The sequence below is a fragment of the Chondrus crispus genome, genomic scaffold (assembly GCF_000350225.1).
Source record: "Chondrus crispus Stackhouse genomic scaffold, scaffold_1, whole genome shotgun sequence".
Taxonomy (NCBI): Eukaryota; Rhodophyta; class Florideophyceae; order Gigartinales; family Gigartinaceae; genus Chondrus; species Chondrus crispus.
In genome coordinates, this window is record NW_005178809.1 from 265,009 (window position 1) to 290,144 (window position 25,136).

The window sequence follows — 25,136 nt, forward strand, 5'->3', positions numbered from 1 at the left end:
CACTCCTTCTCTGTGGTGCAAACAGGGAAAGCACCGTTGCATTCCTCGCCAACTTTCACATCCCGCCGTGGTGCCCCGGCAACCCCGTCCATCATGGGCGTGTCGTGGTCCTCCGTTTCCGATTGCCTCGGCTCCTTTTCCGATGGCTCCGCGCATCCCCGTTACTCCCGAGTACCCCCTTCGCACAGAGTCGGCCCCTCCTCGGTCTCCTCAAGACAACCAGAACGACTCTCGGCCTTGCGTCAGCGCTCCACTCCGCCGGCATCGGAGGAGAAACTCGCCCATTGCGCAGTCCCAAGTCAAGGCGCCGCCATAGCTCCCCCACCACCCCCGCTCGTCCCGGATTCCAACGCCGTGTACAATTTGTTAGATGACGAACAAGAAGACGTCTGCCCAACCTGTTTAGAGTGCTACGCAGAAGACAATCCCAAAATTTCATCCACGTGCGGCCACTCTTTTCATTTGCAATGTATCGTCGCATGGGAGACCAGGAGCGGAAGCCGGTTTTGTCCTATCTGCGCCAAAGTTATGGAGTATGCTGAGGCTGAACAGTTCCGGACGTAGCTGCGCCTGCGTAAGAAAGACTGCACGTCGCTCGACCATTTGTATTTTAGATTCGATAGAGGGGGCTGGCCTTTGACCGGTGTTTTGTTTATCTCTAGAGGCTGCGTCCGATTTGTACATACACACTGAGACGCTTGTTGTTATCTGAACCTGTGCAATCGCTATCTCTTATTAGTTTCTGCTTGAGTTTCCAATCTTTGTTAAGACAGTGTAAACAAACAATAATTCACAATCAGATTTGTTCATTTCCGAAAGTGAAGTACTTGCAATCCCGATGTTGCTGTCGACAGGAAAACCTTCTCCCTTGTCGTCAAGGCTGCAACAAGGAAAGGCAACAATTTACGGTCTTTACAGAACGACTTGTCAACATTCGACAGTCTGAGGTTTGAGGTCAATTTTTTCAGCTTTTTAAAAAATGTTTACACCGGCTAGATAATGCTGCGTCCACACATTCGAGATTGCCCATTTACTGTACAATTGACATTCATTAACATCTTATTGCTTCTCTCCCATCCCATATCTTACCCTTGTCCGTTACCCTTTTTCCGTTGGAGCCGCTATGAGCCTATGTTTTCATGCGTCAATTCCATTCCGGATCTATCCAAGACTACGACACCAACGGCCACTTCAAATCACTAGCACTATCAAGAGAAGAGTTGCTACACCCCGAACATCCTTCATGAAGATTGACTCGCACGTGCACGTCTGGGATCCCGCTTTTCCAACACATCCCGACCACCCTCTGCCCCCATCACTACCTGGGACTCAAGCTGATTTACTGAGTTGCATGGATGACGCGGGTATTGATAAAACCGTTATCGTACAACCGATTAATTACAAGTTCGACCACACCTACGTGCTCAACGCCATCAAAAAGCACCCCTCACGATTTGTCGGCGTTGCACTTGCTGATACTGCACTTGCACCGTCTGTAGCCTGCGAGACCCTGGAGCAACTCGTAGCACAGGGATTTCGAGGCATTCGGATTAACCCCACTTTCAAACCCGATGGCTTTGCTGATGAGACTGTTAAGGCCCTCGTGCGAAGAGCTGGCGAGCTAGACATTCCAGTCACGCTCTTCGCCAAACCTGAACACCTTGACGATGTCACAATGCTCTTGACAGAATATCCAAAATGCAGGATTTTGCTAGATCATTTTGCGTTTTGTTCACCTGGTGAGCTAGAGGCTCAGAAGAAGCTGCTCGACATGGGGTCTAGCCACACAAACCTGTACGTGAAGACTTCTGCGTGGTTCAGGGTGTCGAATGACCAGTGGCCACACGCGGACCTGTATCCGTTCTTGAAAGAGTTGATTGAAACTTTTGGTGCCAACAGACTGCTGATCGGATCAGACTTCCCGTTTGTGAAAGAGCAATACGAGTACAGCCAGAGCTTTGCTTTGCTCGAGAAGGCCCCAATCGCTGCCGAAGATCGGGATTGGATCCTCGGAAAGACAGCAGCAACATTGTACAAAATGTAAGACGGTCGGGCCGGTGCGGCCTGTAGGCCTGTAGGTTAGCTTTCGCTGTTATCGGTCTCGGAATCTCTATTCAATCGGTCTGGCTTCCAGAGCCCCTCCAAATCGTACCATTGCCTCGTGTCCTCAGTCATCACATGTACGACAACATTTCCCACGTCAACCGCTTTCCAATCACTTGACGCACCCCCTGCTATGCCGACAACATCCCCATCGACCAAAATACCGCACTGCCTCATGTCGTCCTTAATTCCATCGGCGATCACACGAACATGTCGCTCTGTGCGACCACTGCACACGATGAGCCAGTCAGCAAAGGGCGCCTTCTCTCGCACATCCAGAATTTCAACGTCAAACGCCCCGTGTAAGTCTTCGAGAGTTTTCCCTATTGTTTCGATAGGTGGTATCTTGCCTGTGACTGGCGGGATGTGCTTCTTCAGTCGTGTAGCAGGCTTTTCGACAACAGGCCCCTGATCATTCGTATGCGCGTGCGGAGCTATGATAGCTTCTCGATGCGAGCCATATTTGTCCAGATATTCGCGCATCCGCTCTGCGTTGCGCCGCGCAATACCACTATCGCCTCTGCGTTCTGAGGTGACCTGAGGTTCAGTTGTTGTTGAGGAACAAAACTGCCGTACAGTGAGTCGTGTTCCAGCGCGAGCTAGAGTGCGACTAGCCCGCCCGGAGATTTGGATAACACTCATCGATACAAACACACTTGCGATGGCTGAGACGGGTGCTCTTTAGAAACCGATGCCACATGCCGGCATCCGAAGATACTGGTCGTTCCATAGGTTTCTGGGGGAGCCCACCGCCTAGACAGTATGCCTAAAGCAACAACAAAAACAAGTGTACACAGGCAGACGTTTTTAACGAAGCTGCCCTAAATTTTCCTGTTTCGCCATATATTATTTGGCGAATATTTCTTGTTCCAGTTGGTCCTACTTTCGGGAAATCGTTGCACCCATATTATTACATGATTACAGTATGATTAGGCAGGCACAACAAGACCTTTCACGCAAAGATGGAATTTTCCATTGTTAGACCCAATCTTGTTAACTCAAAGCAACGAACATATTCGCAAGGATGAAAATGCAGCAAAAGCGATACAACGGAAAGTTCAAGATAGAACGCCGTTTCAAGCAGCAATCCCAGTCAATAGTATCCCCGAGTTCATCAATGGAACACTGCGGGTATTTTCATTGCGTTACTGTTCGTGGTCTCTGTCCTCTACAAGGCCAATCTGGTGGAACTTTGTGTGCTAGCGGCTGCAATGCGCTACCCTTGGGTACTGTATGTGTGGGAGAACGGGAACGATGAGGTTAGTAGTAGCCGCGCTCGTCGCGCGCAGTGGCGGGGGAAAGGAGTCGCGAGAGTCGGGGGGACGGGGATACTTCGGACGGAGAGTCTCGCGACTGTTCGCAGGCGCTGTAAGAGGGTAGCAAGTTACCCCCGAGGGTCGGTCGGGGTACCGCCCTCGGACTTTTATCTCGCCGGATTTCCCGCCAACGCGTCGCGCAGATAATTTCCCTTTTTTCGCAGATTCAGGGCTAAACAAATAAACTTCAATTTCTATATTCCCACAGTATGTCCTACCCTGCGAAGGGTACATTGCAAAATGTATCCCGAAACGATCAAAATGCGGACACAAAATCGTCCAGGGGTTCTGATTCGTTGTCAAATTTGTCACAAGCAACCTGAAATGTACTGTGTATATTTCACGCCATAGCCCCTACTAATAGACACTTATCTCGGTCCGTTTCTAAACTCTTGTCTGTTCTGGTACACAGAAATGCGACAGGGTGTACGAAAGATTCGGAAGTGGGAATACATTACTTTATGACTTACGTTTTTTTTACAGTAGATCGATGGGAATGCGACATTCCTCTGTGCGCTTCATTCATAAAATATGGAATGCGAGGGCGATAAAGCATTCCAAATTTAGCAAGCATCTTAGAGTAAGGTCATTAAGGAATACGCAATACACAAGAACTAAGGGTAGCCTCTTCAACATGTGTATTGAGCCAGAATATCTCCTTTAACTATCTTTCCAATGTCATATTGCCATATCGACAATCAAAGTCAGCTTACTTCATAACACAAAAAAGAAAAGAAGCATTGAAAGCGTTTTGTTCCTTTTCGGGAATGTGGCTATACTATGACAGCCCTCTTCATCCGGCTTCGATTCAGCTCAGCATTGTTTAGTTCTTTGATTCGTAGGTATCGCGAAACGTCATTTTTCATATAGGAAAAGATCCCATGCTTTGCTGAAAAGTAAAGTGAAGATAAGATCTAGTTCAAGGGGCGTCCACAACAAAACCTTCGTAAAACTTGGCAATTCTCAAAGAACCATACGTAGCATTGATACATCTTGGGGCATTGTATATCGTATAATCACGTCGTCTTACACTATACAATACCCTCTCTCTCACTCTTGGGAAGGAATGAAGGACTGTTCTCAATAGGTTTTGTAGGACCTACAGATATGCTTCCGATGAATGAGGGGATACCTTCCAGTCATACAATAAAACCTATCCATACTGCTGACCGAGAAGTGTTTCGTTTGAACATCACGGAACCGAATCTAATAACCCTGAAGAATACGTTGGAATAGCATTTGCGAAACGAAGCCAGTATCATTCCCCCATTGTAATCCTCGAATTTCTTGGCCCGGAATCCATGCTTTTGAAAAGCACCAAGGCAGCCTACCCAAACCCAAGCCGTTCCCTGTAAATATATAGTAGCATGTTTAAATAGAGAACGTTTGATACCTTCCAAGAGCGCAACGTTATGAGCCTTGCTCATGAATGCATATAAGTTCTGAGAGTATTGCTGTAATAAGAGAAACACTTCGAATGACATATTTTTTGGAAAGCAGTATCTTTCAACGCAATCATATGATATAGAGTGATAGAATTTGCTTTGACTTTGGCTATGATAGAAACACGACGCATACAACTGCTATTTTACTGAAGAGCTAACTCACGAGATATCACCAAGCAACCCATTCATTGACTCCAAGCAGCGTAGAAGTGAGACCACAAAAAAAAAAAAACGATACGCACTCGTCGTGTTCTGTGGGTTACTCTACGATACAATAGTTGTTGCGATATTGCACACGGGATGAAACGTGTAGTGCTACGTCTAAATCGGGTTACGTGTTGCTTTACTGATACCTGTATTGGTTCTTTCCTGTGTAAATATTTGACGCAATAGTGCAATTAGAAATGGATGTACCCGCGATAAGCAGTTGGGCCGTCAAATCTGGTTTTGAGCAAGAAGATGCGGAGCTTCAGGAAGCGCTCAGAATGGCGGGATATATTGGCAAACTCATACCTCGAATTGTGAGACACGAGTTTACTTTACGTAGCCTTCTGCGCCACGCAGGCCCCGGGTGGGGATAAAGGACTCATCGGCGGTGCATGATGACTGAAATCATGACGTATCCAAATCACTAGGGGCGTAATTTCAGTTCAACCGGGTTTTTCATGGGGCAGCGATTGCCGCTGATGAGTCAGACTATCGACTGCAAGATTGAATGTACCCCCCGAATCGCTTTATCTGAAAAAACTGCGGGCATGGTACCCATAGATTGCAGGTCTTGCTTTATTCAGCATATCTATGCAGGCACTATTCAGCCCCTCTGGAGATGAAACCTGGAAATTGTGAGTTTCGTCGGGGAAACGAATTCGGGATACTTGCAGTTGGGGACGTAAAGTCGCACGACACATGGTGATTTGAGGTGCAACAGAGACATCGCCACCACTTGTTACCTCAACACTTGGCAATAAAGCCTCGCGATTTTGACCGGCAGAAAATGCTCCTCGCAGGGATCTTGGATCGTGGGCAGGTCAAGAGTCAGAACATCTGGCTTTTGTGCCCGGCCAATTCGGGTAATTCACATAAACGATTTTCATTATGTCCAAGGGGGCAAGAGGGAAGGAAGGGACCTCTTTGCTTCGAAATCGGGGCAGATTATGAGCGATATTGGCCCGCGACAGTTCTGGTCTTAAAACTCCGAAAACGACTAGCATTGCGTCGAGAAAGATTATCAGTATGTTTGTGTTGCTCCCGGGGAGCATTACGGGTCCGATGATATGCACCCGTCGATGAGTTTGAGGGACGAATGTGTTAAACGGTCGCACTGCGTCTCACGTGGGTGGTCGTGTGAAGCGGGGCTAGCAACTGTACCGGTCATATCATTAGAAGTTCAGCAGGTGTTGAAGAAGGCCCGCTTTTCCCTCGTAATGTGAAATCGTAGTGAAGCGCCACTAGCTGGCCTTCTTGGCGCCGTCACATTCAAAGTGCTTCCCACTTTCGGTGCCGCTTTTGGCCATCCGCAACAATAGTGAATAATCCGTTTTCACAGGCCATCTTTTTCCAATACTGGTTGAGCCATGTTTTGTACTCCACATTCGCGAACCGTTTGCCCGTGTAGGTTGTGCCTACCACCGGAATGTGTACCATTTTTGAGTTGTAGTGCCGCCATCCCTGACGGCATGCTGACAGTCTTTGGCAGGGGGGCAACTCTGTTGAGTCCGGCTTGCCTCATAACATTACGGGACTTCCTTTTGAAAGGAGCCCTTCATACTCACCCGTTTCTCAGGAATATACCATACGGAACTGTAGGCTGTTTAAAAGCAGCAGACCGATGCATTGTTTGTATTAATAGATTGCTTCTGCTTCCTCGAGGGTCAATTTGCGACTGTGTGGAACTCTCGTACAGCTCAAGCACCTTTGGTCGACCAATTCTCCGCAACAATACTTGAAAACGATTCGTTTTCTTCATTCAATCTTACGGGTAAGCGGATTTGGAACTTCACCAAGGTAAAACAAATCGCCACTAGACAAGAACTGTGGTTTGCATCTGACCAACCTGACGAAATTATTGCCTCTTCTACAATAACAACAGAAGAAGAAGACATGACTCACCCTTTGACTGCGTCGCCTTCTGTTGCAGCAGTTCGGATGGAAAGCCGTCAGGCGCGTCTAGATGCAGCAATTGCATTATTTCGGTCTGAAGCGTCAGCGTCCGGCTACGTTGTTGAAGAAGTTCGATTGCGGCTGCCGGTGCCGGACGTTGATGTTCTGCCGAGGGTGGTGATAGCACAGCAGAGTGCTTCTTCTACACCCCCACCCCCACCTTTCCCAAGGACAAAACAACATCGGCCATTGTACTCGTATCCTCGCCGTACATCTTTTCAACGAGAATATCCTCCAGTTCAGGAACAAAACCGGCCTTTTGTAAATCCTACAAAACGTTCATACGGGATTCCAGGCCGAGCGAACACAGACCACAATGGAAAAATACGACAAGGGGGTGCAAACACGGGATTCAAAAGGACAGTGTCAGGCTCGGTTATCTTCCACCCAGTTCCGGCTAAGGCAAATCCATCTCCGCAACATGGGACTGCAATTACTCAAAATGCTACCAATCCGGCACAGAAGAAGGGACCGCTGAGCTCAATTCCGTATTTGCCAACAAAAGATGGCAAGACGTTGCTTCAGCCAAGTGATCAACAAGACCGACACTATTGGAAAACCGTAATTGGAGGAGAAAGGGGAAAGCAGATTTTGCAAGCTGCGGAAAGTATGCAACGTCTCCGCCATGCTAAAACCGGAAAAATATATGAAGAAGCTGAAAAGCCAGTTGCAATGGACATCAGTGAATGTCCTGAGGAGAGAAAGGCTGATGTAGCTATGAAGCAGGAGCGAGCCGTCGTGGCCACAAGGGGTTCAGCGCAACCCAGAACGGAAATATACAAAACCACAAGAGGAGAGGGCACGCATCACATCAACGGGCACGACATTCCCGAAAGTGATGTTCAGCTCTTGCTGAGCAGTGCAGTAGACATCTCCGCTCGAAAGAAACAAGCAGCAACCAACATCATCATCAAATCTGAACGTGAATCTATCCGTGATCGAAAATCAAAACCATCCAAAACGATTCTCGCGGAGGTGGGCAAACAAAAGAGGGTCAAATCAACGTCCGTTTCCAATGGAAAGCATGGTTCGAGAAGGAGCAACTCTGATCGAAGAGCATCTGGATCATCGACAGCCAGGCCGTACAAATGTACGAAATGCCCGTCATCGTTTGACCGTGAAGGCCATCTCAGGGTGCATATCCTAGCTGTACATGAAAAGAAACGGCCTTTTGTGTGCCAAGTGTGTGATGCTTCCTTTGGGCACAGTTCTTCTTTGCTGCGGCATGTGAGAACAGTGCATCAGGCGTCACCTGCCGTAGGATCCGGCAAGACATGCATGTCATCAAGGAACAATCTATACAGTAGTGACTCAGCTACTACTAAGTCTGAAATTATATGTGATGATGCTCAAGATGATAGCGAAAAGCACTTTCGTTGTAGCGCATGTAGAATGGCATTCAATAGGGTCGCGTTATTGAATCGGCATGTTGCGGAAAAACACCCGCTGCAGACATCCTTGTCAGATACTGAGGATAATCTAACTAACCCGACGTGATCTTTAGCCTCGAAATCGTTGTTCTTAAGAAGCTCCTGTGTTAAAAAACATCTGTCATCGACTTGAACAAAAACTAAACAGAACAAAAAAACTCTTGCAACAAATCTTATGAATACGTTCTCCTTTATCGCATCGGGTCGCGCTATAGAATTACGGTCCAAAGAACTAAGAACGCTAACAAAACCCCGAATACTTTGAGTATCAGTGCACGATTTCCCGCAATACTATTGTAATACAACATTAGCTGATTCTGACCAGCGTCCATGTGAGTGACAGTCTCCTCAACATTTGCGTCAATTCGCTCAACGAGTTCACCTTGTTCCGAGACCATGGTGGCAAGCTGGTTGAATATTTGCCCAAGCTCAACAATCGTACTTTCTACTTGACGGACAGCATCTGCTCTCGCGTCTTGGTATGTTGTTTCCCCTGGTCTTCGCATCAAGGATAGATGTTGTGTGGTACCAGCGGTACCTGCATGACCGGTGCTTCCACTGGCCGCTGCGCCGAGGGAGCCTTGCCCTAGGTCTAGCGCGACATTTCCGGCAGGCTGTGTAAACATTGGAGCAGACGGCTGATTTGCCCCCATGAAGTGAGAGCGGCGATCTTGCTGCGCTGCCAGGCTATCTGTTCGCATCTTCAATACCTTCTTAAATCCCTCAGCGGTTGCACCTAGCCTCCCCTTCAACGAATCAACAACATTCTCAGAATGATCACCCGCGTGCTTGTTCGCGGAGCGTTTGGTGGCATCTCGCAATCGCTGTAAATCCGCGAGCTTTCCGTTGAGGGCTGCAATATCTTGCTTGATGACATACGTAAGTTCTGAAATTTCTGCGGTAGGGTCATTGAATAAGGAACGCCTCTGCGCGAGCTTCGTAAGCTCTGCAAGCTTTACGGAAGTTCCCTGGATGTCTTTGCCGACATGGGCTGCGAGACGCGTGAATTCGGAGCGTGGCGCTAGATGCACACTGGGAACTTTTGGAGGTGGCTTATTGCCTGGTGTGGACGCAGCTCGGGCAGCATCCAGAATTGTGGCGAACTCCGCAGTTCGGTTGCGCACCGAGGTGGGCGCGGCGAGGGTCATCCTCCAAGCACTTGAGCTTGTGGTGCCGGACGAAGTGGTCGGTTGTAGGACTGGGCCTGCCCGCCTCCTACGCATCGACCTCTTGACTTGTCGAGTACTTTTTGCCAATCCCAAGAGTCGCAAGTAAAAGTGAGCGGGAGTGCAGGACCGTCCAACTTGCGTAGTAGTTGGAAGAAGTTGCCGGTTGACGCCTGAGAGAGCAGCCTACTGAGTGTTTTTTGGTTCGTCTTTGGCTTGGCACTTAGGCGGTTACGCGCTGACACTAAAAAAACGTCCTTGCTGGCACTAGAACTTACAGAAAAGAATTCCAAATTTCGAGTCCTTCCCCGATGTATGAGACAATCAACTCCACTTCTAACGCATCTTGCGCCGCTTTCGGCGTTTCTCTGTCTTACATTTAAACCATGTTTTCCGAAACCTCGATGCCATTTGACATCAGATCCGCTACAATTTACATGCTAGCTAAGCCTTGTGCCTCCCGCAGGGTGGCAGAGGTATATGCTCTTGACTCCGCCCTGGTTCCGTCGTGTGTTACAATCATGTCAAGCAATAGTATTGTGCCTCATTCTCCATTGAACGGGAACAGATAAGTCCAGTTTTGCCTCATAAACCAAACAGTGTTCCCATTAGCTACGTGAACTGCAGAGACAATTTGTAGACACACCGATGCCATGACCGAACGATTCGGGTTCCTGGAACCGGTACTGAGACAAAAACATTCGCATCCGTAAAAAGAAGTAGTATACGAATACTCAGCCACTGGCACAAACCTCAACGTTTCCCTGACTACCTCTAACTCGCGCCTTACATGAAGGACATGCACCTAGGTGGTTCTGCAATGAAACGCTTGCTTTTCACCCCAAACCAGAAGTCCACTTGCCCCTCTGCTCGAAGCATGCCTATGCGCTAAGAATGCAGTGACCTTCTCCTTTCAAAACGTCTCGCAAGCAAAGAAACATCAGAAGGCTGAATATGTCAACAAGTAGCCGTATTTGCGGCCATTCCCGTAGGATCATTATAATATGGCCCTTAGTTGCTCAATAATGGACTCTTTTTCAGAAGCGCAAGAGTGCTGTTATTACGAATACGATTATACCAAAAAGCTCATCTGCAGCTTCACTCAGAAATAAGCGATTCGTACTTCATCGAATTGTATTTCCAGATCCCTTGTTATGTTCGTCAGTCCAGTTGTCCCACTCTCTCTTTTCCATAGTTTCCCTATCTACAGCCTCATCCCCGTCACTGTCTTCCTCTTCCTTTCGTTTCGCTTCAACAATGTCTTTCTCCTTCTTCTCTTTTTCGAGTTTGATTGCCCTTTCCATCTCAATTTGACCCCACTCTTCAACCGTATACGTAGGCAACGAGTGGCTCGGTCTGAACACACTTTCCTTCATCTTTTCCTTTTCACTCACAATCCGGAATGTTGCCGGTAGTCCGCCCAGTCCTGGCGGTGGACCCTTGGGTCGTGCGCGCTCCGCCTTCTCTCGCGGATCCACTCCTTTCTCAATTTGGCGTACTGCGAAGCGAAGTACTTCCAGCTCTTGGTTCGTCGAGTCTAACATATCAAGTGATTTCCTCACAGCGTTCTGAACAACAGTAAGGACGAGTTCTCTCTCTGTTTCGTCGTCATCCGCGTCTGCAGCACCTGCGTTCTCCCTGAGTACTGCGAGTTTCCGCGTGGCCTCTTTCTCAGCTTTGAATCGGGCGATTTTGACATCGCGGCGCTCGGCCGGTGTGACGCTATGGATGGGTGTATCATCGAGAGCGGCGTCACGCTCCCGTTCAGAGAGCATTCGCAGGCGGTCCGCCTTTTCGAAAAATTCGGAGAGGTATCGACGGCTCTGAACCAACTCAGCGTGACGTTCATGCGGTTCACCCTGGACTTGTGCATGTACGCGTGCGAGAAGATAGGGAAGCAATAGATACTTGAGAGACGGAGTCGGAATCTCGTCGAGTTCCTCGTTCGCAGAGAGAAGCGCTGCTTTCGAGACTGCGTCGGACAGGCGATTGAGGGAGGCAATTGATTCTGCGACGGCTTCGAGTTGGATGGATTGTGTTCGTGGAGGAGGGTTCGGGGCCTGAGAAAGGTAGGAAAGTGATTCCCATGGTTCGTCCACGGCTTGAAGCTTAGAAACGGCAAATGCGAACTGCTCGTCGAGAGGGGCGGATGAATCACCTGACATGGTGGGAATCGTTAGGCCTTTTGGGATAACTGAGAGAGCGTGTGGATCTTAGGATGCACAGAGGTTGCGAGTGATCAAGAAGCAGTTTTCTGTGCGCAGCTGCTGCCGGAAACGCCGGAATTGCTGCGAGGAAGTGCTGCGAGGAAGTGCTCCGTCTTGTAAATAAGGAACTTTCCCAACTTCGGTCAACAAAACTGCAGCGACACAGGGTGATCCCGGTCCCTAGTATCCCGCGTTACTACTTGAGTAGCAGTGGTTATTTAGCTAAACAGTACGGTGTGCCATTCCACACTCGTACAGTACACGTGTACAGTAGTTGGGCAAGCCTGCAATTGGTTTCAGAATTTGATACACGTGTTATTTTCATGTTAGGAAGGGCCAGTCAGCAAAGTACTGTAGCTGAGTTATCTGCTGTATACAGTATATTGCTGTAAGCGTTTCGAAGCGAAGTGCAACTGACTGAAAGTCCCTACGAGGTCCCTACGACGGCGCCCACACTGGCCCTTAATCTTGAAGTTCGTATCCTGCAGCATCGCTTCGTTCGGCTCCAGGCTCTTTAAAGCACTATCGCTCCCACACAAACCGAGCATGGCGGTTGAATCCCAGCATAGTGACGGGCCGTTAGCCATGAAATTGCCGGAGCCTGAAAAAGGCGTGCCGGAGGCAAGCGACAAGAAGCATTCAAAGAAGCGAAAGAAGAGGCAAAGAGGACAGAAGGCTAGAATTCTTGTCGTCAGACCCATTGGAGAGGGAATGAGGGAGCGCCCGATTGGTAAGGGGAAAGTCAGACAACTGGATATCTTGCGAGGAGACCCGAACAGCACCAAGCTTCCGCGAAAAACGAGAGAATTGCTGTCAATGATGAAAACGTTTAATGGCGATACGTCCAAGGGCAGTGCCGCCACGCGAAAACCAGCATCTGCGAATGACGAATCCCATCGGGAGTTGAGTCGTGCTGCAGGACATGGACCAGCAGAATCGAAGGCCGATGCGCGAGAAGGAGAAAAAGACGAGGGTGAAAAAGGTGGTCTTTCAGACGCTAAAAAGGACAAAAAGAGAAAGTTTGAAGGGATGCAGCCTGGAGAGAATTTTGCCCAGTTTTCCGCAAGATTGCGAAAGGAATCTCGGCAGATGATCATAAAAACTGCCCGAAGCAGCAACCACCAACGTGAGAAAAAGCGCGCATATTATGAAAAACGAAAAGAACGAGCTCTTCGACGGAAGCGTCGACGACAGGGCGATTTCAGTGATACTGACGTAGAGGAGGGCGGCGATGATCACTGGGACGAGAAGAGCTCCATAGCACATCTTCCGTCATACTGGCAGGAAATTGTACACAACAATGGAAGACCAATATCGGAAAAGCGAAAGAAGCGATTACAGAGGCAAGAAGACCAAGCGGTTGATCACGTTCAATTTGGAGAACAAGCCGAGAGACCCCCGGAGTTCTCATCTCTGCCAGTGCGACGCGGTCGCAAAAACGATGTCTAGTGGAAGTGGAATTAGTTTTGTCACAAACCCCTGCATGTTGCCGTTTATTACAGAGTCAAAGTTGTACCGCCACGGCTAATGAAAAGGAGTTGCTGTTTCTGTCAAAGGCATGTTTGTGTATTAAGTTTCGTGTACATTGAAAGCGGTAGGCGACCGGATTCCAGAAACCGCCGGGTTAGCAGTGCGGCGATCTACTTCTCCAGAGGAGCGCTGCGAAGAGTATTGTGAGGAGGCACACATGGTGACATGTGTTGCTAGAATATTAAACGGAGCAGAGCACTAGAGAGAACATAACATTCTATCCCAATCAAATGAGGCCGACTCAATTCGTAAGAACGCCAATCACGATCCCTCCGATGATAATAAGAACCAAAACGACGATAATTATCTGCATTTTTGTGTTCTTCCACCACATCTTGTCCTTTGCCCTGTTCGCCGATCTTTGGAAGCCCGTTGCTTCGTTCTTCATAGTATCTGTCTGATCAAGCAATGTCTCGATGTTTTCCTGGTTACGTAGCACGTTCTGAATGTTATTCTGCATGACACCTTTGACCTCTTCCACTTGAAGGCTCACTGCGGCGACTTTGTCTACGTTCTGCACACTGTTATATTTCTCACAGAGCGATCTCAATAACTCCTTTGCGGGTCTGCTGAGGCCTGACTGGCGGGCGGTTTGGACATCATTACCAAAGCTAGCGTCAAATTCGCGCCGCACCTCTCCAAGGAACTTGAAGGCATTGCGTTGTTGGTACTCACGCGCACAGACGACAAGATACAAGCAAACAGGGTCGGAGTCGTAGTGAATGGATCCCACTTCCCGGTCCGTGATGGTGAGGCGTGTATGCTCCTCAACACGGCCTGACCTGAGCACTTTTTCCAGTTTCTCGTCGAGCAATTTCGTAGGTACTTCGCGTGAGTCGATGGCAGCATATTCCGCAACAGGGACGCGGTCAGTTAGACGTGCAACAGCAACATAGCGGATGTTGTCGGGGGTTTCCTGTGGGGCGTACACACGATTAGTGGGTTATGATAGGTGCAAGGTTAGCTGCTGGCTTGGTAGGAAAGGGAAAGTGAAAACGGGCGCAGAGGGAGATGGGGAAAGCGCACCATTTCGAGACGGGGTACTGGCGCTATGCAATGTCAAGCGTGGCGACCAAAACCGCTAGTGAATGCGAGAAAGAGACCGCAGGCGGCGAAGAGGTTGCAGCGGTCGACAAAAGCGACAAACGCGCAGAAGAAAAAGGCAGGAAGAACGAGGAATTGGTAAGGTGCGGAATGAGGCACAGATGTTTCCTCAGAGGGATGTTTAAGTGAGAGACGGGAGGGGGGGACAGCGTGTGCGGGGGCGTCGTCTGGAGTTGATGACAATGTGGTGGAGGGAAAAGCATCCAGCAAGGGAGTGGTTGGGGCAGAGATTTTGAGGTGTGTACAAGGGCAGAGAGGGCAAGGAGACTGGCACAGCGCAAAAATCCAGTTAAATAAATTCATATTGAAAGGAGGAGGCTAATTGGGCGCTCACTACTCCATCAAATGTTTCTATCGATTTTTGCCACGCGGCACCACACCTCATCCTGCGTCCCTCCCGATCATTTCTACTAAACCTCCTGCTCCCCTGCCATACACGCTGTCAACAATTAGTGCAACTGCTTATTAAGTTCATCAGTTGTTTTCCGCGACCCTTCCTTCAAGCCATCGAAAATCCCCAAAAAGCCTGTTTCCAGATATTCATCGGGTCGTTCTGCTATTCGCTTCCTTGATCTTGAGTCTAAATTTTCACCAGATACAGTTTCTCGAAAATCTCCTTTTGTAGATACGACAGGCACGCGAAGGAAACTCCTCTGCTAGAACCATCCCAGGAAGCAGCGCACAGTCACGCTTTCAAAAACACTCTTCAAAACTAACTTCACCTCCGCCCAGTTCAGGATCTCAGCACGAAATCAGGGCAACGTTTCAATGTTGTTCCCTTCACCCTTACGAATTGACAATCTAGGCCTACTTTCCCTGTCAGCCATTGCACACAATATGGAGATACTTGAGTTTAAAATTCCTGCCTCGTCCGACCAGGCTTAGAATCTTTCAATTCTTTAAGGAATGCCTTCGCGCCTTGAAAGTTACCGGCAAACATTAACCGTAAACATCTAACATCACCCTGTAAAATACACTATTTCGACACAGATGTGCCACCTTCTTATACTCTCTAAATATGGCATCCCGTGACTCATGAACCCATTTCCTTCAATTCTGCAATCAGAAAAATTCAAATACTGTCTCTTCCACGCTTCATACCAAACTTGTAGGACCTCTAATCTCTGAGCACGTGATAACAAAAGGAGCTTCTCCACTATACTCAGCCGAACACTCTCGCTACAGTATTCCTTCTGCTTATCGTGGAGAGCTCGTGTTTGAGTTGTCAAGGGTGACAGCAGCGGCAAACGTCTTCACATAATCAGCTGAGTAGCCACCGAACTCAGTAACGACCATTTCACACTTCTGAAGCGGCACTAAATCATAAATGCTGGAATGTACGGAAATTGCATCATGCTTGCGATCGTCTCTGGCTTCCTCATAGCACCACACCTTTCCTGGGCTTCCAGTCTGCTGGCTCATGATTGCTACGCTGGCGTTCCCTACTGGGACGATTCGATGACGAGCCATAACGAGTACCACCGGTATCCTCATCCGGTTTGCAGCGGCTGTAATGATCCCGCTTCCCGAAAAACATAGACAACCGTCATCCACGTCCATTGCGATTGCCCGAAGTATCACCTTGGTACAGCGTCGCAGTTCAGAAGTGATATGAGAATCTCGAATAAGACGTGTTTTCAACCCAGACACATTCTTTAGCCGGCCATATGTAGCACGAGCTTTCCCTTCGTGATCTGGCGCCACTTGCACGATTGCTACGCGGATTGGATTCCCTATTGCGATGGGATCATCGGAAAGTGCTTCAGCGGCATCTCGTAGTGCAGCTTCCAAGACCGTCCCTTCGTCATTGCCTAGCATCATGATTGAATCGCCACCAGAAAACATCGCCGAGGTCTGTTCGACGAGTTCATTTTTGGCTTCGCGCACTTCATCGAGTAGGGCGTCAAGGTCATGTTCGATTGAATCTGAAAAGGATTCATTAAGAATATATAGAACGCGGCCGGCGATGGCCTCCAGAATGCACATCTGCGGGATGAAAGGTCGCAGTTGGTCGCGAATCTGGGTCACAGTTCCGGGTGGGTCTGCAGATGTTAGCGCGGCCACTCGTAGTAGAAGGCAAATCCGTTCCGCTAACTCATCAAGGGGCGTGTTGCCCGCTTCGGATAGACGCATAACCTCTTTCGAGGCCTTGCGGAGAGCTTCGGAGAGCACTGGGGTAGTGTTTGACATTGCAGTGGATCGGTGTTAAGTAGGAGTTCAAGAGAAGATGCAAGATATGTTCGTCCAAGTTTCCGTTAAGATACACAGAAGTCCAGTACGCACTTTCATACCACATAAACTGTGTGTGTGTGGGGTCAAAAACGGCGAATGCAATCGCCTAGCGAGGTTGGTCAAGGCGTCTGCTTCCAAGTAGCAAATGTGTGATTGTGGCGGATGTCCGCAGTTGTGTTGTGCCAACAGGTGCCAGCGATTCGGTCAAAGGCAACTGGTGAGTCTTTGTTAATCGATGCAATACCTAAGCTGCGATACGGGCCGTGTACGGTACTGCGCCGCACTCGATCCGGATCAAGAGGTGGGGTTACCGTAGCCTTGCTTCTGACTGAGGCTTTTTAGAGTTCCGGAAACACGCCCCCCTGTCAAAGCACTCCATTTGGGAAAAACAGGATGACACGTGTACGCTGGACAGGCACAGGCAAAGACCTCTCTCTGCCTCGCGCTGGACTCTGGACGTCACCGGCACGCGAGTTGCCAGACTTATCAGTTGCGCGCACTATTAGTCGATGCTTTTCACACCGTATGGATCAGCGCAGTTAACATTCACATCACACAACACTTCCAATGTTAGAGTGGAAGTCTGCGTTTGTCCATCTTCTCTGATGGGTCGCAAAAGAGGGCGTTCTTCGCGAGAACAACATGCAACGAAACGGAGACGAAGACCACAGCAATCGCCCGCACCCACAGACCTCGACTACATCTCAAGAGATGACTATGTGGTCATCGAAGATTTTCTTTACGTGCGCCCATACGTCTTTGAGTTCAGAATGAACTTTAGACCAAGATGGAGAAATCAGACAATCTACAATGTATTTTGCCAAGAATTCAAGCACACGGATGAGGACTACTGGAAGAAAGAAGTTCGAGACGGTCGCGTCTTGGCCGATGGGAGGCCAATCAATGATTCCGCTTTGTGGAATGATGGCATGGAAGTCGTCCATGTAGTACATCGCCACGAGTCTGCGGTTCTTTCGGCCCCTATTTACATAGCCCGTGATGAAGATGACTTCGTAGTTGTATCGAAGCCACCCTCTCTTCCCATACATCCATGTGGCACTTATCGAAGAAATTCCCTCCAATTTGTCCTGAAAGCATTCTATAATACCGGCAAACTTCTCGCTGTTCATCGCCTAGATAAGGAAACCTCAGGTCTCGTAATATTTGCGAAAACTCCAGAGCGTGCTGCTCAGTTTAGCACCGAAATCAAAGAACACAAGGTGCAGAAAACATATTTAGCAGAAGTAGAGGGACTTTTCCCAGCACGGTTATCTGAATGCAATGAGTCCGTGTTCTGGGATAAGCGAGAAATGAAGGCATCTGTCCGGCAGGAGGGCATGGAGGCAAAAACATCCTTCAAGTTGCTAAAAGTGAACAGAACAAGGCATTCGAGTATCGTAGAGTGTAAGCCATTGACAGGTAGGACACATCAGATTCGCGTTCATCTTGCGCATTTGGGATTCCCAATCGTTAATGACCCTTTGTATGGATCTCAAATAAGACTGCAGAAAACAAACCTGGTTTCGCGGGGCCCAAGTCCACTCTCGATTTCCTTAACGCACCCTAAACTTGCGGAGAAGAGCACGGCCTCGGAGCTACGGCAGTCCTATCTCGCCTGTGAATGGGCTAGAAATTCGTTTAAACAACGTGGCCAGCATCTATCCTGCATGGAGGAAGGGCAAATGCTGTCTTGTTTCAACTGCCCACAGGTAACCAACGTGAAAAATGTGGCCGTACAACAGATGTTTATCCATCTTCATGCGCTCAGATATGAATCTGACAACTGGAAATTCGAAGTGCCTCCCCCTCTATGGATGGAGCAGAAGCGAGATTCTGCAACGACTGGTATCGGGAATGTAACATCAAGTCTTTCTAACTGTATCTTGTCATAAGATTTATTCTGGACACATTAAAGACTCGGCAGTTGGTACGCCGGTTTTCGAATTCACCCCGGTGGCCTTCTTGCAAAGCTTTAAAGTTGTAGCTTTCCCGAGGAGGCTATCCGAAAAGTCAGCCCCCTCTATATCGGCACCTTCAAACGAGGCGCTCACTAGGTTGGCATTTGTAAAGTCTACATAAATGTTAGGATCTGGTCAAAAACGATACTATACGCCACTGAATTTCCACGTCTTGGACCTGTGTAGGTCCGAACATACCTGCATTTCTGAGGTTAGAATTCTGAAACTTCGCGTTGGTGGCCATAGCATTTACGACTGTGGCATCCTCGAAATTTGCCCCAATAAACTGCAGATCAAGAGAAGTTGTGCAAGTGCGGCATCCAAATAATGCGAACAACAGGGTTAGAGAACTCAAAAAGGCACGCTGCTCCCTGAAAGACAGGGCCGTGCGTTATGCTACATGTGTTCTGTATACCTACATTTGCGTCGTCTAGTTGAGCATTGGTGAGGTCCGCCCCGGCGAAATTAGCTTGCTTGCAATTCGACTTTGAAAATATGGACGCGCGCAAGTCTTTTCGGTTTGAAAAGTCTGCGCCACTTAGGCTTTGGTCATGGTCAAAAATCAGAGGCGCATCCTGCGCAGAGACATGTGCAGGTGACAGCATTGCAGCAGATAGCATCATCGCTGCTGCTGCAGGAGCAACCGCCGCACGAATGCGCTCCAAATTGCATCGAGGTGTCGACGCAGTCGCACTTGGTTGGACGGAGGCGAAATGGAAGATGCTAAAGATAAACGCCATCTTCGCGCAGACCAGGCACTTACGATGAGTTAACAGGAAAGCCAGATGCTGTCCGGGACAAAAATCTTGAGCCTGCAGAAAGAGCCTTTACAGAAAGAGCCTACAGAAAGAACCTACAGAAAACCCTACCGGTCACTTCTAGGAATGGTACAGAAAGCGGTCATCGATAAGTTCGATTTCCTTCATGTATTTTTCGTGATTTTTTTTCCTGCATGAGTTGAGATCAGTGCATTGGACCTTTGAGATTGCAGCGACACAATCGCATACCTTAATCTGTGGCAGCTTGTATCTACACGCTGGTTTTGCGTTGAATCAAGCGACTGTGGTACGGAGAAGAACTGGTACAGTACAGCGGCCAGCGGGATGCCGTGTTTTGTGGCAAGTATTGTCTCTGGAAGAGTATCCCAACGTGTGTCTGCGGTGTCTCTGCTATCCTCTCGGAAGTCTCAACTGCACTCTGCTTATAAAGTCCGCCACCAGCTCCAGGCCTATGTATTAAGGAGCGCTCCTGTATCTCGCCGATCACAATGCTCACAACAAAACGCTACGATAAGAATGGCAGATGATTCAACCGAAGTTTCTCTCCCAATAAAGATAGGAGCTTTGCTGGTCGTGGCTGGATTTATTATCACAGCCTTCCTTCCCGCTGCTGGGGTCATCAAGAATGCACTCACTGATAACGGGGATAACGTCGTGGACTATCAACTTAGTAAGGTTCCGGTATTCACTGTAACGGATGCCTCTGGAAGACCTTTTCTCTCAGAGACCGAGGATCATCGCTCGCGACTCGGATACTTCTTCATCCAACCTGCTGACGCCGAGCTATTTCTAAACCGTGTCAAAAACGAAAATGCTGATGCAAAGGTGCTAACGGTCGGTTTGAACGAAGCTGTGAAGTACTTGGACTCGAAACCGAGGTCGTCGAAGTCCATCCCCGAGACCTTTTCTTTGTTTCCAGATGAGCATGAGTCACAAATAGCACAAGATATCACGGACGGGGCGTTTCAGAGAAACTTTGGGCCTTCCGGAGTTCCCATTTTTTATGTGGACGGGCTCGCACTCAAAGAAGACAAGGAGGGACAGGCTATCATACCACTGTTCTTTGAGAAGGAAAAACTCGATGAAACCCTTGAAACTCTAAAAAAACAAAGCCCGGAAATCGTCATTGAAATGAAAGATCTGCAAGTCATTGACCTGAACCAGACAATCAAAGAAATACGAACCGGCGGTAATCCTAAATTCAACCGCATAGCTTTTGTCCCTCTCACGGAATCGCTGAAGACCATGAAGGAGAGGCAGGCCAAAGAGAGCAGCTCTTGAAAGCTGCTGCACATCTGCACCCTTACTGGTTATACGAAACCGAACAGATCGCGTGATGAGCTGTGAATCCTACCTACAGCCTGATGAATCAGCTCCTCTACATCATGCGGGATTATTTAATCCATATCAATGCACGTTGTTAGTTTCTGCGTTGTGATGTGTACTGAATGGCATTAAGACGCAATGCCACGGAGTTGAACCACAAATTCTTGCATTGACTATACAACTAATCGAGCTTTGAGGCATCTGTGATGCACGGACAAGAAATGTAGATACTCTTAGGGCACTCCCTCACATGCAGTAACTTGATCAAGAGCTGGCAGACTCATCCACTGACAGCAACTCGTAAGAAATCCCGCACATTTACTGACATAATTAAAATAGGTTGCTAAGTCGTGCCGCGGTGTGGGCCGTGTAGAAGAATTATTTCATTCCAGTAATACCTGACGTACTGCACATGTCTTCACCACGAGCTTGTTTTAACCACAGTACTCTGTACCTCGGAAAACGGTGAGGGTTGCCGTGCTCATGACCTATTCACCAGTCGCGGTGAGAACGAAAAAGATTGTGTTTCATATGACGGCGGTCTTAAGCCTTGTGTACCAAATCAGGTCGCCAATGCTTCGCTCAGGACCGGCTATAACTGGCATTACCTGGCCTTCATTTGAAGTCCATGCTACGGGGCGTGGTACTACTGTGTATGGCCTTTCAGCAAATCGCCTTTCGAAGCATTGCGGGAATCCGAATCGTCCCTCCACATGGCCAGAGCCAATAAGCGCAACCATTCTCGTACCAGGGTGCGCTTTCAAAGAAAGAGAAACAGATTGGCTCATCCATTCTTCCCAGAACACCTGAGCCTGGTAGTACCTTGCAAGAAGGGGATTCCTTGCTTTGCAATCGACATCACCATGTCCAGCTCCCAACAACCCCACAAAGTGACGGTAGTGCTCCTCATTCCCGAATTCCATGTTTTCCGGCATCACCTGCTTCAGTTTCGGTGGCAATCCCTCTAATCCGTATTTGCTCACCAGTTTCACAAGCTGAATCGGTGCGTTGAGTCCCACCATCGGGATTTTATGAATTCTGCAGTACTCGAATATCGGCGCGTACAGCCTCCAATCAAACCCCCAGGTCTGATCCCAGTTTGTTTTTTGCAAAAGCTCTGTCACAGTTAGATTTCCTTGCACGAATGCGTTCAGGAACGGAGTGTGGCTCCTGTAGAATTGTTCAAACCCAACAGTGAGCGGCATACCATCAGGAAGATGCTTTGCCTCGTTGATAATGGCAAGCTGTGCTGCATGAGTGTAACAGTTGTCGTGAATTTCAGCAGCCACGATGCAGTGATTGAAGAGGTTTCCGACATCCCTCCGCAAAAGTGCAGGTACAGCAGAAGTGGGAACGAAAGACCCACTGTGCGAATCATACAACCTTTCCCTTCCCGGGGTTTTGAAACCAGACGCTTTCGAAGGGGAGGGCGGACATATTAAGGGTGCTAGAGAGGCAAGGCCTAAATGATAGAGCACTTTCCGTCGGGTTTGAGACGGTGGAGACGGTGGAGGCAAAAGCACGTTAGAGGTACAAAGTGCCCTGTTAATGCGATGAAACGATTGCCTCTTCTTCTGGAGTGGAAGAGGGGAAACATGAAAGCTAAGTGCCATCCTATCGCAGGTCCATGGACACTTCGATCAGCATCATAGTCAGCGAGACAAGGGTGACAATCTCTCTAAGTAAGTAGTCACAGGCAAAAGTCCGCGAACGCATTTTTGAACCCAAGCAGATCGAACAATACGGTACGCTCAAACGGGTGATATTCAAGCGGCAGTTCGTCAGAGATGAGCAGGAGCAGTGCGAGACTCAAAATTTGAGTCGGATTAATGTTGTCACCTGCATTTAATGCAGGTGAATCCGAAATATCTCAAGAAATTAGGCTGTTGGCGAATTAGATGCGGCTTTCGGAAATCTGCTGCGTTCTGCCGCACTCATTCGTGCGGGAAGAGGGAGGGGGGCGGCTGTTGATTGCACGACATACGCAGGTTGCTTAATTCCTAGAATCTCAGCCACGAAGAAGCGTTATCAGGGATGCACAGACCACCCCCGACGCGTGATGCTGTCGAGAACTGTACTGAAAAACCTTGGTGGCGTGTTTTTTAGAAAGAGGGCAGTGATGTCCATCTCAAGACAGGGACTTCCGAAGGGGATCCACCTTCAGAACTGTTTCTTAGACATTCCTAATTCGGTTGATCCCTCTGGATCCCTGAAAAGCAGAAAGGGCTGTGTCAAGTGTACCGATGGCAGCCGCTACGCAATAATACGGACAGCAACCGCTACGGCTGGAGCCATGAAGCTATTCTTCGTCTTCGCCATTGGCCAACCTACTCGGACGTTCCGGTTCCGCATACAGCACGTCATCCCATGGATGACGATAAAGCGGCTGCTTCATCCGCTTCTGGTCCAGCGCATGGCCGATAAACCCAATGCTACGGCTCAATGTAAACAAACCATTCAAGCCTCCCAGTTCCAAAACTTCCATAACCTCACTATCCGAATACTTCCCGACTCCCTTTAGCATGTCTGCAAACAAGGAGCCAATGGCACCGTCAATATTGAGCACCAAGTTGTTCGCCTTCTGTAGCGTGTATTCTTCCACTTTTTTGGCGTAGAGGAAAGTCCCCATTTCGGGAAAGTGCTGCTTCGCGTAGTTGGCGAGAAGCTCCACGCGTTTGTCCCGGTTTTCGGCTGTTTTGATACGATGCCCGATCCCTTCAACTCTTTGCCCCTTCTTCTTCAGACTCTCCACAAACTCATCTGGAGGAATTTGAGAATCGCACGCACGTTTGAAGTTGATCGCAGCTGCATCTACAGCACCTCCAAATCTTGGCCCAATTGTCAGGAGACCACTGCACAGAGAGGAGATCAAGTCCTTTCCAGCTCTTGCTGCCACGATTGTGTTGTGAGCACCTGACACACAGGGCCCATGGTCAGCGGCAGTCACAAGAACGAGTTCTATGAATTTCGTCGCCCACTTGGGGAATAGCGTTTTGAACCACAGCAAGGAGATGACATCTCCCATTGTATAATCCTTCATAATCTCTGAGATTGGAATTCCAACGTATGTCGGTTCTTCGCCCATATCATTGGAGATTGTGCACACGATGTTAGTAGTTTTGCGGACCTCTCCAGCCTTGATTGCCGATGCAAGATCCTGAGGCAGATTCGGTGGCTCCACATCCTCGGCGGGCTTTAGTGAACCGTCCTTCACCATGTCTTGGTAAACGGAGGCTATCAAGTCGGCAAAGCCATCGAAGTTTTCCGGAACATGCGCCCCAGCATCTCGTAGCGCGTTGTTCTTCGCCTCGGCCCCCTCGTCTTCACCGCCAGACTTGGCTCCGGCATGCCCAAACTGCACTTCCGCGGCATTAAACCAATTCGCGCAAGTTCCACTAACCCAAGCCACAACAGGTTTTTTGATCCTCCCATCTTTGAGTCCTTCGACGACTCCGTATTCATCACTACCTCCTAGTTCGCCAAGCAAGACGACAAGTTTAACTTCGTCCATACTCTGATAGCGCAGGACGTGATCTGCCAAACCCGATCCAGCATACGCATCACCGCCAACAGCGATCCCCTCGTAAAGGCCATCCGTGACGCGAGCAAGCACGTTGTACATCTCATTGCTGAGCCCGCCTGACTTTGAAACGAAGCCAACGCTCCCCGGGCGATGTAATTTGCATGTGATGATATTCTCTACGGTTCCCGCGGTGTCACCAATCTTGAAGGCACCGGCCTGAACACCACCAACAGTTGCCGGTCCTATAATTACCTTGGAGTTGCGGTTGGCGTAGGTGATCAGTTTCTTGGTGTCCCTCTCTGGAACTCCTTCGGCGATAATTGCAATGGTGCGGATGGACGGTTGTTTGAGCGCGACGTACGAGCTGGAATATGCGGAACGGTAACTCGCAAAGTTGATAAAGACGTCGGAGCTCGGATGGGCGGCGGCAGCAGCCTCTGTAGAACCATAGACCGGAATGGCGACCTCTTCCTTCCCGAAGAAGGCTTTCTGAAATCCTCCTGGTGTCGCACCAGGTGATACGATCGCTGCTACACTGGGCTCGGCTCGTGCACAGATAAAGTCGAAATCAAGCATACGCTGGATCGGATTCTTCTTGTAGTTGTAAAAAATTGCTGTGGTTTTGCGAGAAAAAAGGGCACCAGCTTCCGCAGCTGCAGAAGTCGACATCATCGTAGATGCTACCATGACAAGGGTTATCGAAACCAATTGAGCTTAGTAGACACCCTCGGAGCTGAATGCACGCGGCAGTCGCCAAGGTGCGTGGGCAACTTGCACAAAAAGGAATGCCAAATGAGTAGTTGGAAAAGGTGTGGTGCAGATCACGATCTGCAGTAACGCTCACTGCTCGTGAGTCT

General features: G+C 48.9%; 11 protein-coding genes; 5 read left to right on the top strand and 6 right to left on the bottom strand.

Moving 5' to 3' along the window:
* Positions 1-93: 93 nt before the first annotated feature.
* On the top strand, positions 94-2,146 carry CHC_T00001366001 (hypothetical protein). XM_005711739.1 is given in 2 exon segments: positions 94-564; positions 565-2,146. 1 exon segment carries the CDS (start codon positions 94-96, stop codon positions 562-564), a length of 471 nt encoding a protein of 156 aa, XP_005711796.1. The 3' UTR covers positions 565-2,146.
* A 4,818-nt stretch (positions 2,147-6,964) lies between these two features.
* On the top strand, positions 6,965-8,521 carry CHC_T00001367001 (hypothetical protein). The gene has a single exon (XM_005711740.1). It carries the CDS (start codon positions 6,965-6,967, stop codon positions 8,519-8,521), a length of 1,557 nt encoding a protein of 518 aa, XP_005711797.1.
* A 109-nt stretch (positions 8,522-8,630) lies between these two features.
* CHC_T00009015001 (Syntaxin) lies at positions 8,631-9,677 on the bottom strand. XM_005711741.1 is given in 2 exon segments: positions 8,631-8,663; positions 8,664-9,677. The coding sequence occupies 1 exon segment, from the start codon at positions 9,675-9,677 to the stop codon at positions 8,664-8,666; it is 1,014 nt and encodes a 337-aa protein (XP_005711798.1). The 3' UTR covers positions 8,631-8,663.
* A 1,067-nt stretch (positions 9,678-10,744) lies between these two features.
* On the bottom strand, positions 10,745-11,785 carry CHC_T00001368001 (hypothetical protein). The gene has a single exon (XM_005711742.1). The coding sequence runs from the start codon at positions 11,783-11,785 to the stop codon at positions 10,745-10,747; it is 1,041 nt and encodes a 346-aa protein (XP_005711799.1).
* Positions 11,786-13,296: 1,511 nt separating this feature from the next.
* Positions 13,297-14,578, bottom strand: CHC_T00010136001 (VAMP7a). XM_005711743.1 is given in 4 exon segments: positions 13,297-13,598; positions 13,599-14,273; positions 14,384-14,386; positions 14,387-14,578. The coding sequence occupies 2 exon segments, from the start codon at positions 14,384-14,386 to the stop codon at positions 13,599-13,601; spliced, it is 678 nt and encodes a 225-aa protein (XP_005711800.1). The 5' UTR covers positions 14,387-14,578; the 3' UTR covers positions 13,297-13,598.
* A 721-nt stretch (positions 14,579-15,299) lies between these two features.
* CHC_T00008764001 (Translation initiation factor eIF2B, subunit beta) lies at positions 15,300-16,757 on the bottom strand. XM_005711744.1 is given in 3 exon segments: positions 15,300-15,658; positions 15,659-16,651; positions 16,652-16,757. The coding sequence occupies 1 exon segment, from the start codon at positions 16,649-16,651 to the stop codon at positions 15,659-15,661; it is 993 nt and encodes a 330-aa protein (XP_005711801.1). The 5' UTR covers positions 16,652-16,757; the 3' UTR covers positions 15,300-15,658.
* A 445-nt stretch (positions 16,758-17,202) lies between these two features.
* On the top strand, positions 17,203-18,585 carry CHC_T00001369001 (hypothetical protein). The gene has a single exon (XM_005711745.1). The coding sequence runs from the start codon at positions 17,203-17,205 to the stop codon at positions 18,583-18,585; it is 1,383 nt and encodes a 460-aa protein (XP_005711802.1).
* A 3-nt stretch (positions 18,586-18,588) lies between these two features.
* CHC_T00001370001 (hypothetical protein) lies at positions 18,589-19,555 on the bottom strand. Its single transcript, XM_005711746.1, has 4 exons — positions 19,528-19,555; positions 19,071-19,456; positions 18,850-18,937; positions 18,589-18,764 (listed from the first exon to the last, which is right to left on the bottom strand). The coding sequence occupies exons 1-4, from the start codon at positions 19,553-19,555 to the stop codon at positions 18,589-18,591; spliced, it is 678 nt and encodes a 225-aa protein (XP_005711803.1).
* Positions 19,556-19,575: 20 nt separating this feature from the next.
* Positions 19,576-21,225, top strand: CHC_T00001371001 (hypothetical protein). Its single transcript, XM_005711747.1, has 3 exons — positions 19,576-19,586; positions 19,790-20,648; positions 21,130-21,225. The coding sequence occupies exons 1-3, from the start codon at positions 19,576-19,578 to the stop codon at positions 21,223-21,225; spliced, it is 966 nt and encodes a 321-aa protein (XP_005711804.1).
* Positions 21,226-21,239: 14 nt separating this feature from the next.
* Positions 21,240-21,566, top strand: CHC_T00001372001 (hypothetical protein). The gene has a single exon (XM_005711748.1). The coding sequence runs from the start codon at positions 21,240-21,242 to the stop codon at positions 21,564-21,566; it is 327 nt and encodes a 108-aa protein (XP_005711805.1).
* Positions 21,567-23,055: 1,489 nt separating this feature from the next.
* On the bottom strand, positions 23,056-24,966 carry CHC_T00009158001 (ATP citrate lyase). Its single transcript, XM_005711749.1, has one exon. The coding sequence runs from the start codon at positions 24,964-24,966 to the stop codon at positions 23,056-23,058; it is 1,911 nt and encodes a 636-aa protein (XP_005711806.1).
* Between the last annotated feature and the right edge of the window lie 170 nt (positions 24,967-25,136).

Coding starts and splice junctions, on each gene's coding strand:
- CHC_T00001366001 (XM_005711739.1), top strand. CDS start 94: ATGGGCGTGTCGTGGTCCTCCGTTTCCGATTGCCTCGGCTCCTTTTCC.
- CHC_T00001367001 (XM_005711740.1), top strand. CDS start 6,965: ATGACTCACCCTTTGACTGCGTCGCCTTCTGTTGCAGCAGTTCGGATG.
- CHC_T00009015001 (XM_005711741.1), bottom strand. CDS start 9,677: ATGCGTAGGAGGCGGGCAGGCCCAGTCCTACAACCGACCACTTCGTCC.
- CHC_T00001368001 (XM_005711742.1), bottom strand. CDS start 11,785: ATGTCAGGTGATTCATCCGCCCCTCTCGACGAGCAGTTCGCATTTGCC.
- CHC_T00008764001 (XM_005711744.1), bottom strand. CDS start 16,651: ATGTCAAACACTACCCCAGTGCTCTCCGAAGCTCTCCGCAAGGCCTCG.
- CHC_T00001369001 (XM_005711745.1), top strand. CDS start 17,203: ATGCTTTTCACACCGTATGGATCAGCGCAGTTAACATTCACATCACAC.
- CHC_T00001370001 (XM_005711746.1), bottom strand. CDS start 19,555: ATGACCGCTTTCTGTACCATTCCTAGAA. Junction 19,457..19,527: donor TTTCTGTACCATTCCTAGAA/GTGACCGGTAGG, acceptor TGCAGGCTCAAG/ATTTTTGTCCCGGACAGCAT. Junction 18,938..19,070: donor CTCAACTAGACGACGCAAAT/GTAGGTATACAG, acceptor CTTGATCTGCAG/TTTATTGGGGCAAATTTCGA.
- CHC_T00001371001 (XM_005711747.1), top strand. Junction 20,649..21,129: donor AATTCAACCGCATAGCTTTT/GTCCCTCTCACG, acceptor TGGGCCGTGTAG/AAGAATTATTTCATTCCAGT.
- CHC_T00001372001 (XM_005711748.1), top strand. CDS start 21,240: ATGACCTATTCACCAGTCGCGGTGAGAACGAAAAAGATTGTGTTTCAT.
- CHC_T00009158001 (XM_005711749.1), bottom strand. CDS start 24,966: ATGGTAGCATCTACGATGATGTCGACTTCTGCAGCTGCGGAAGCTGGT.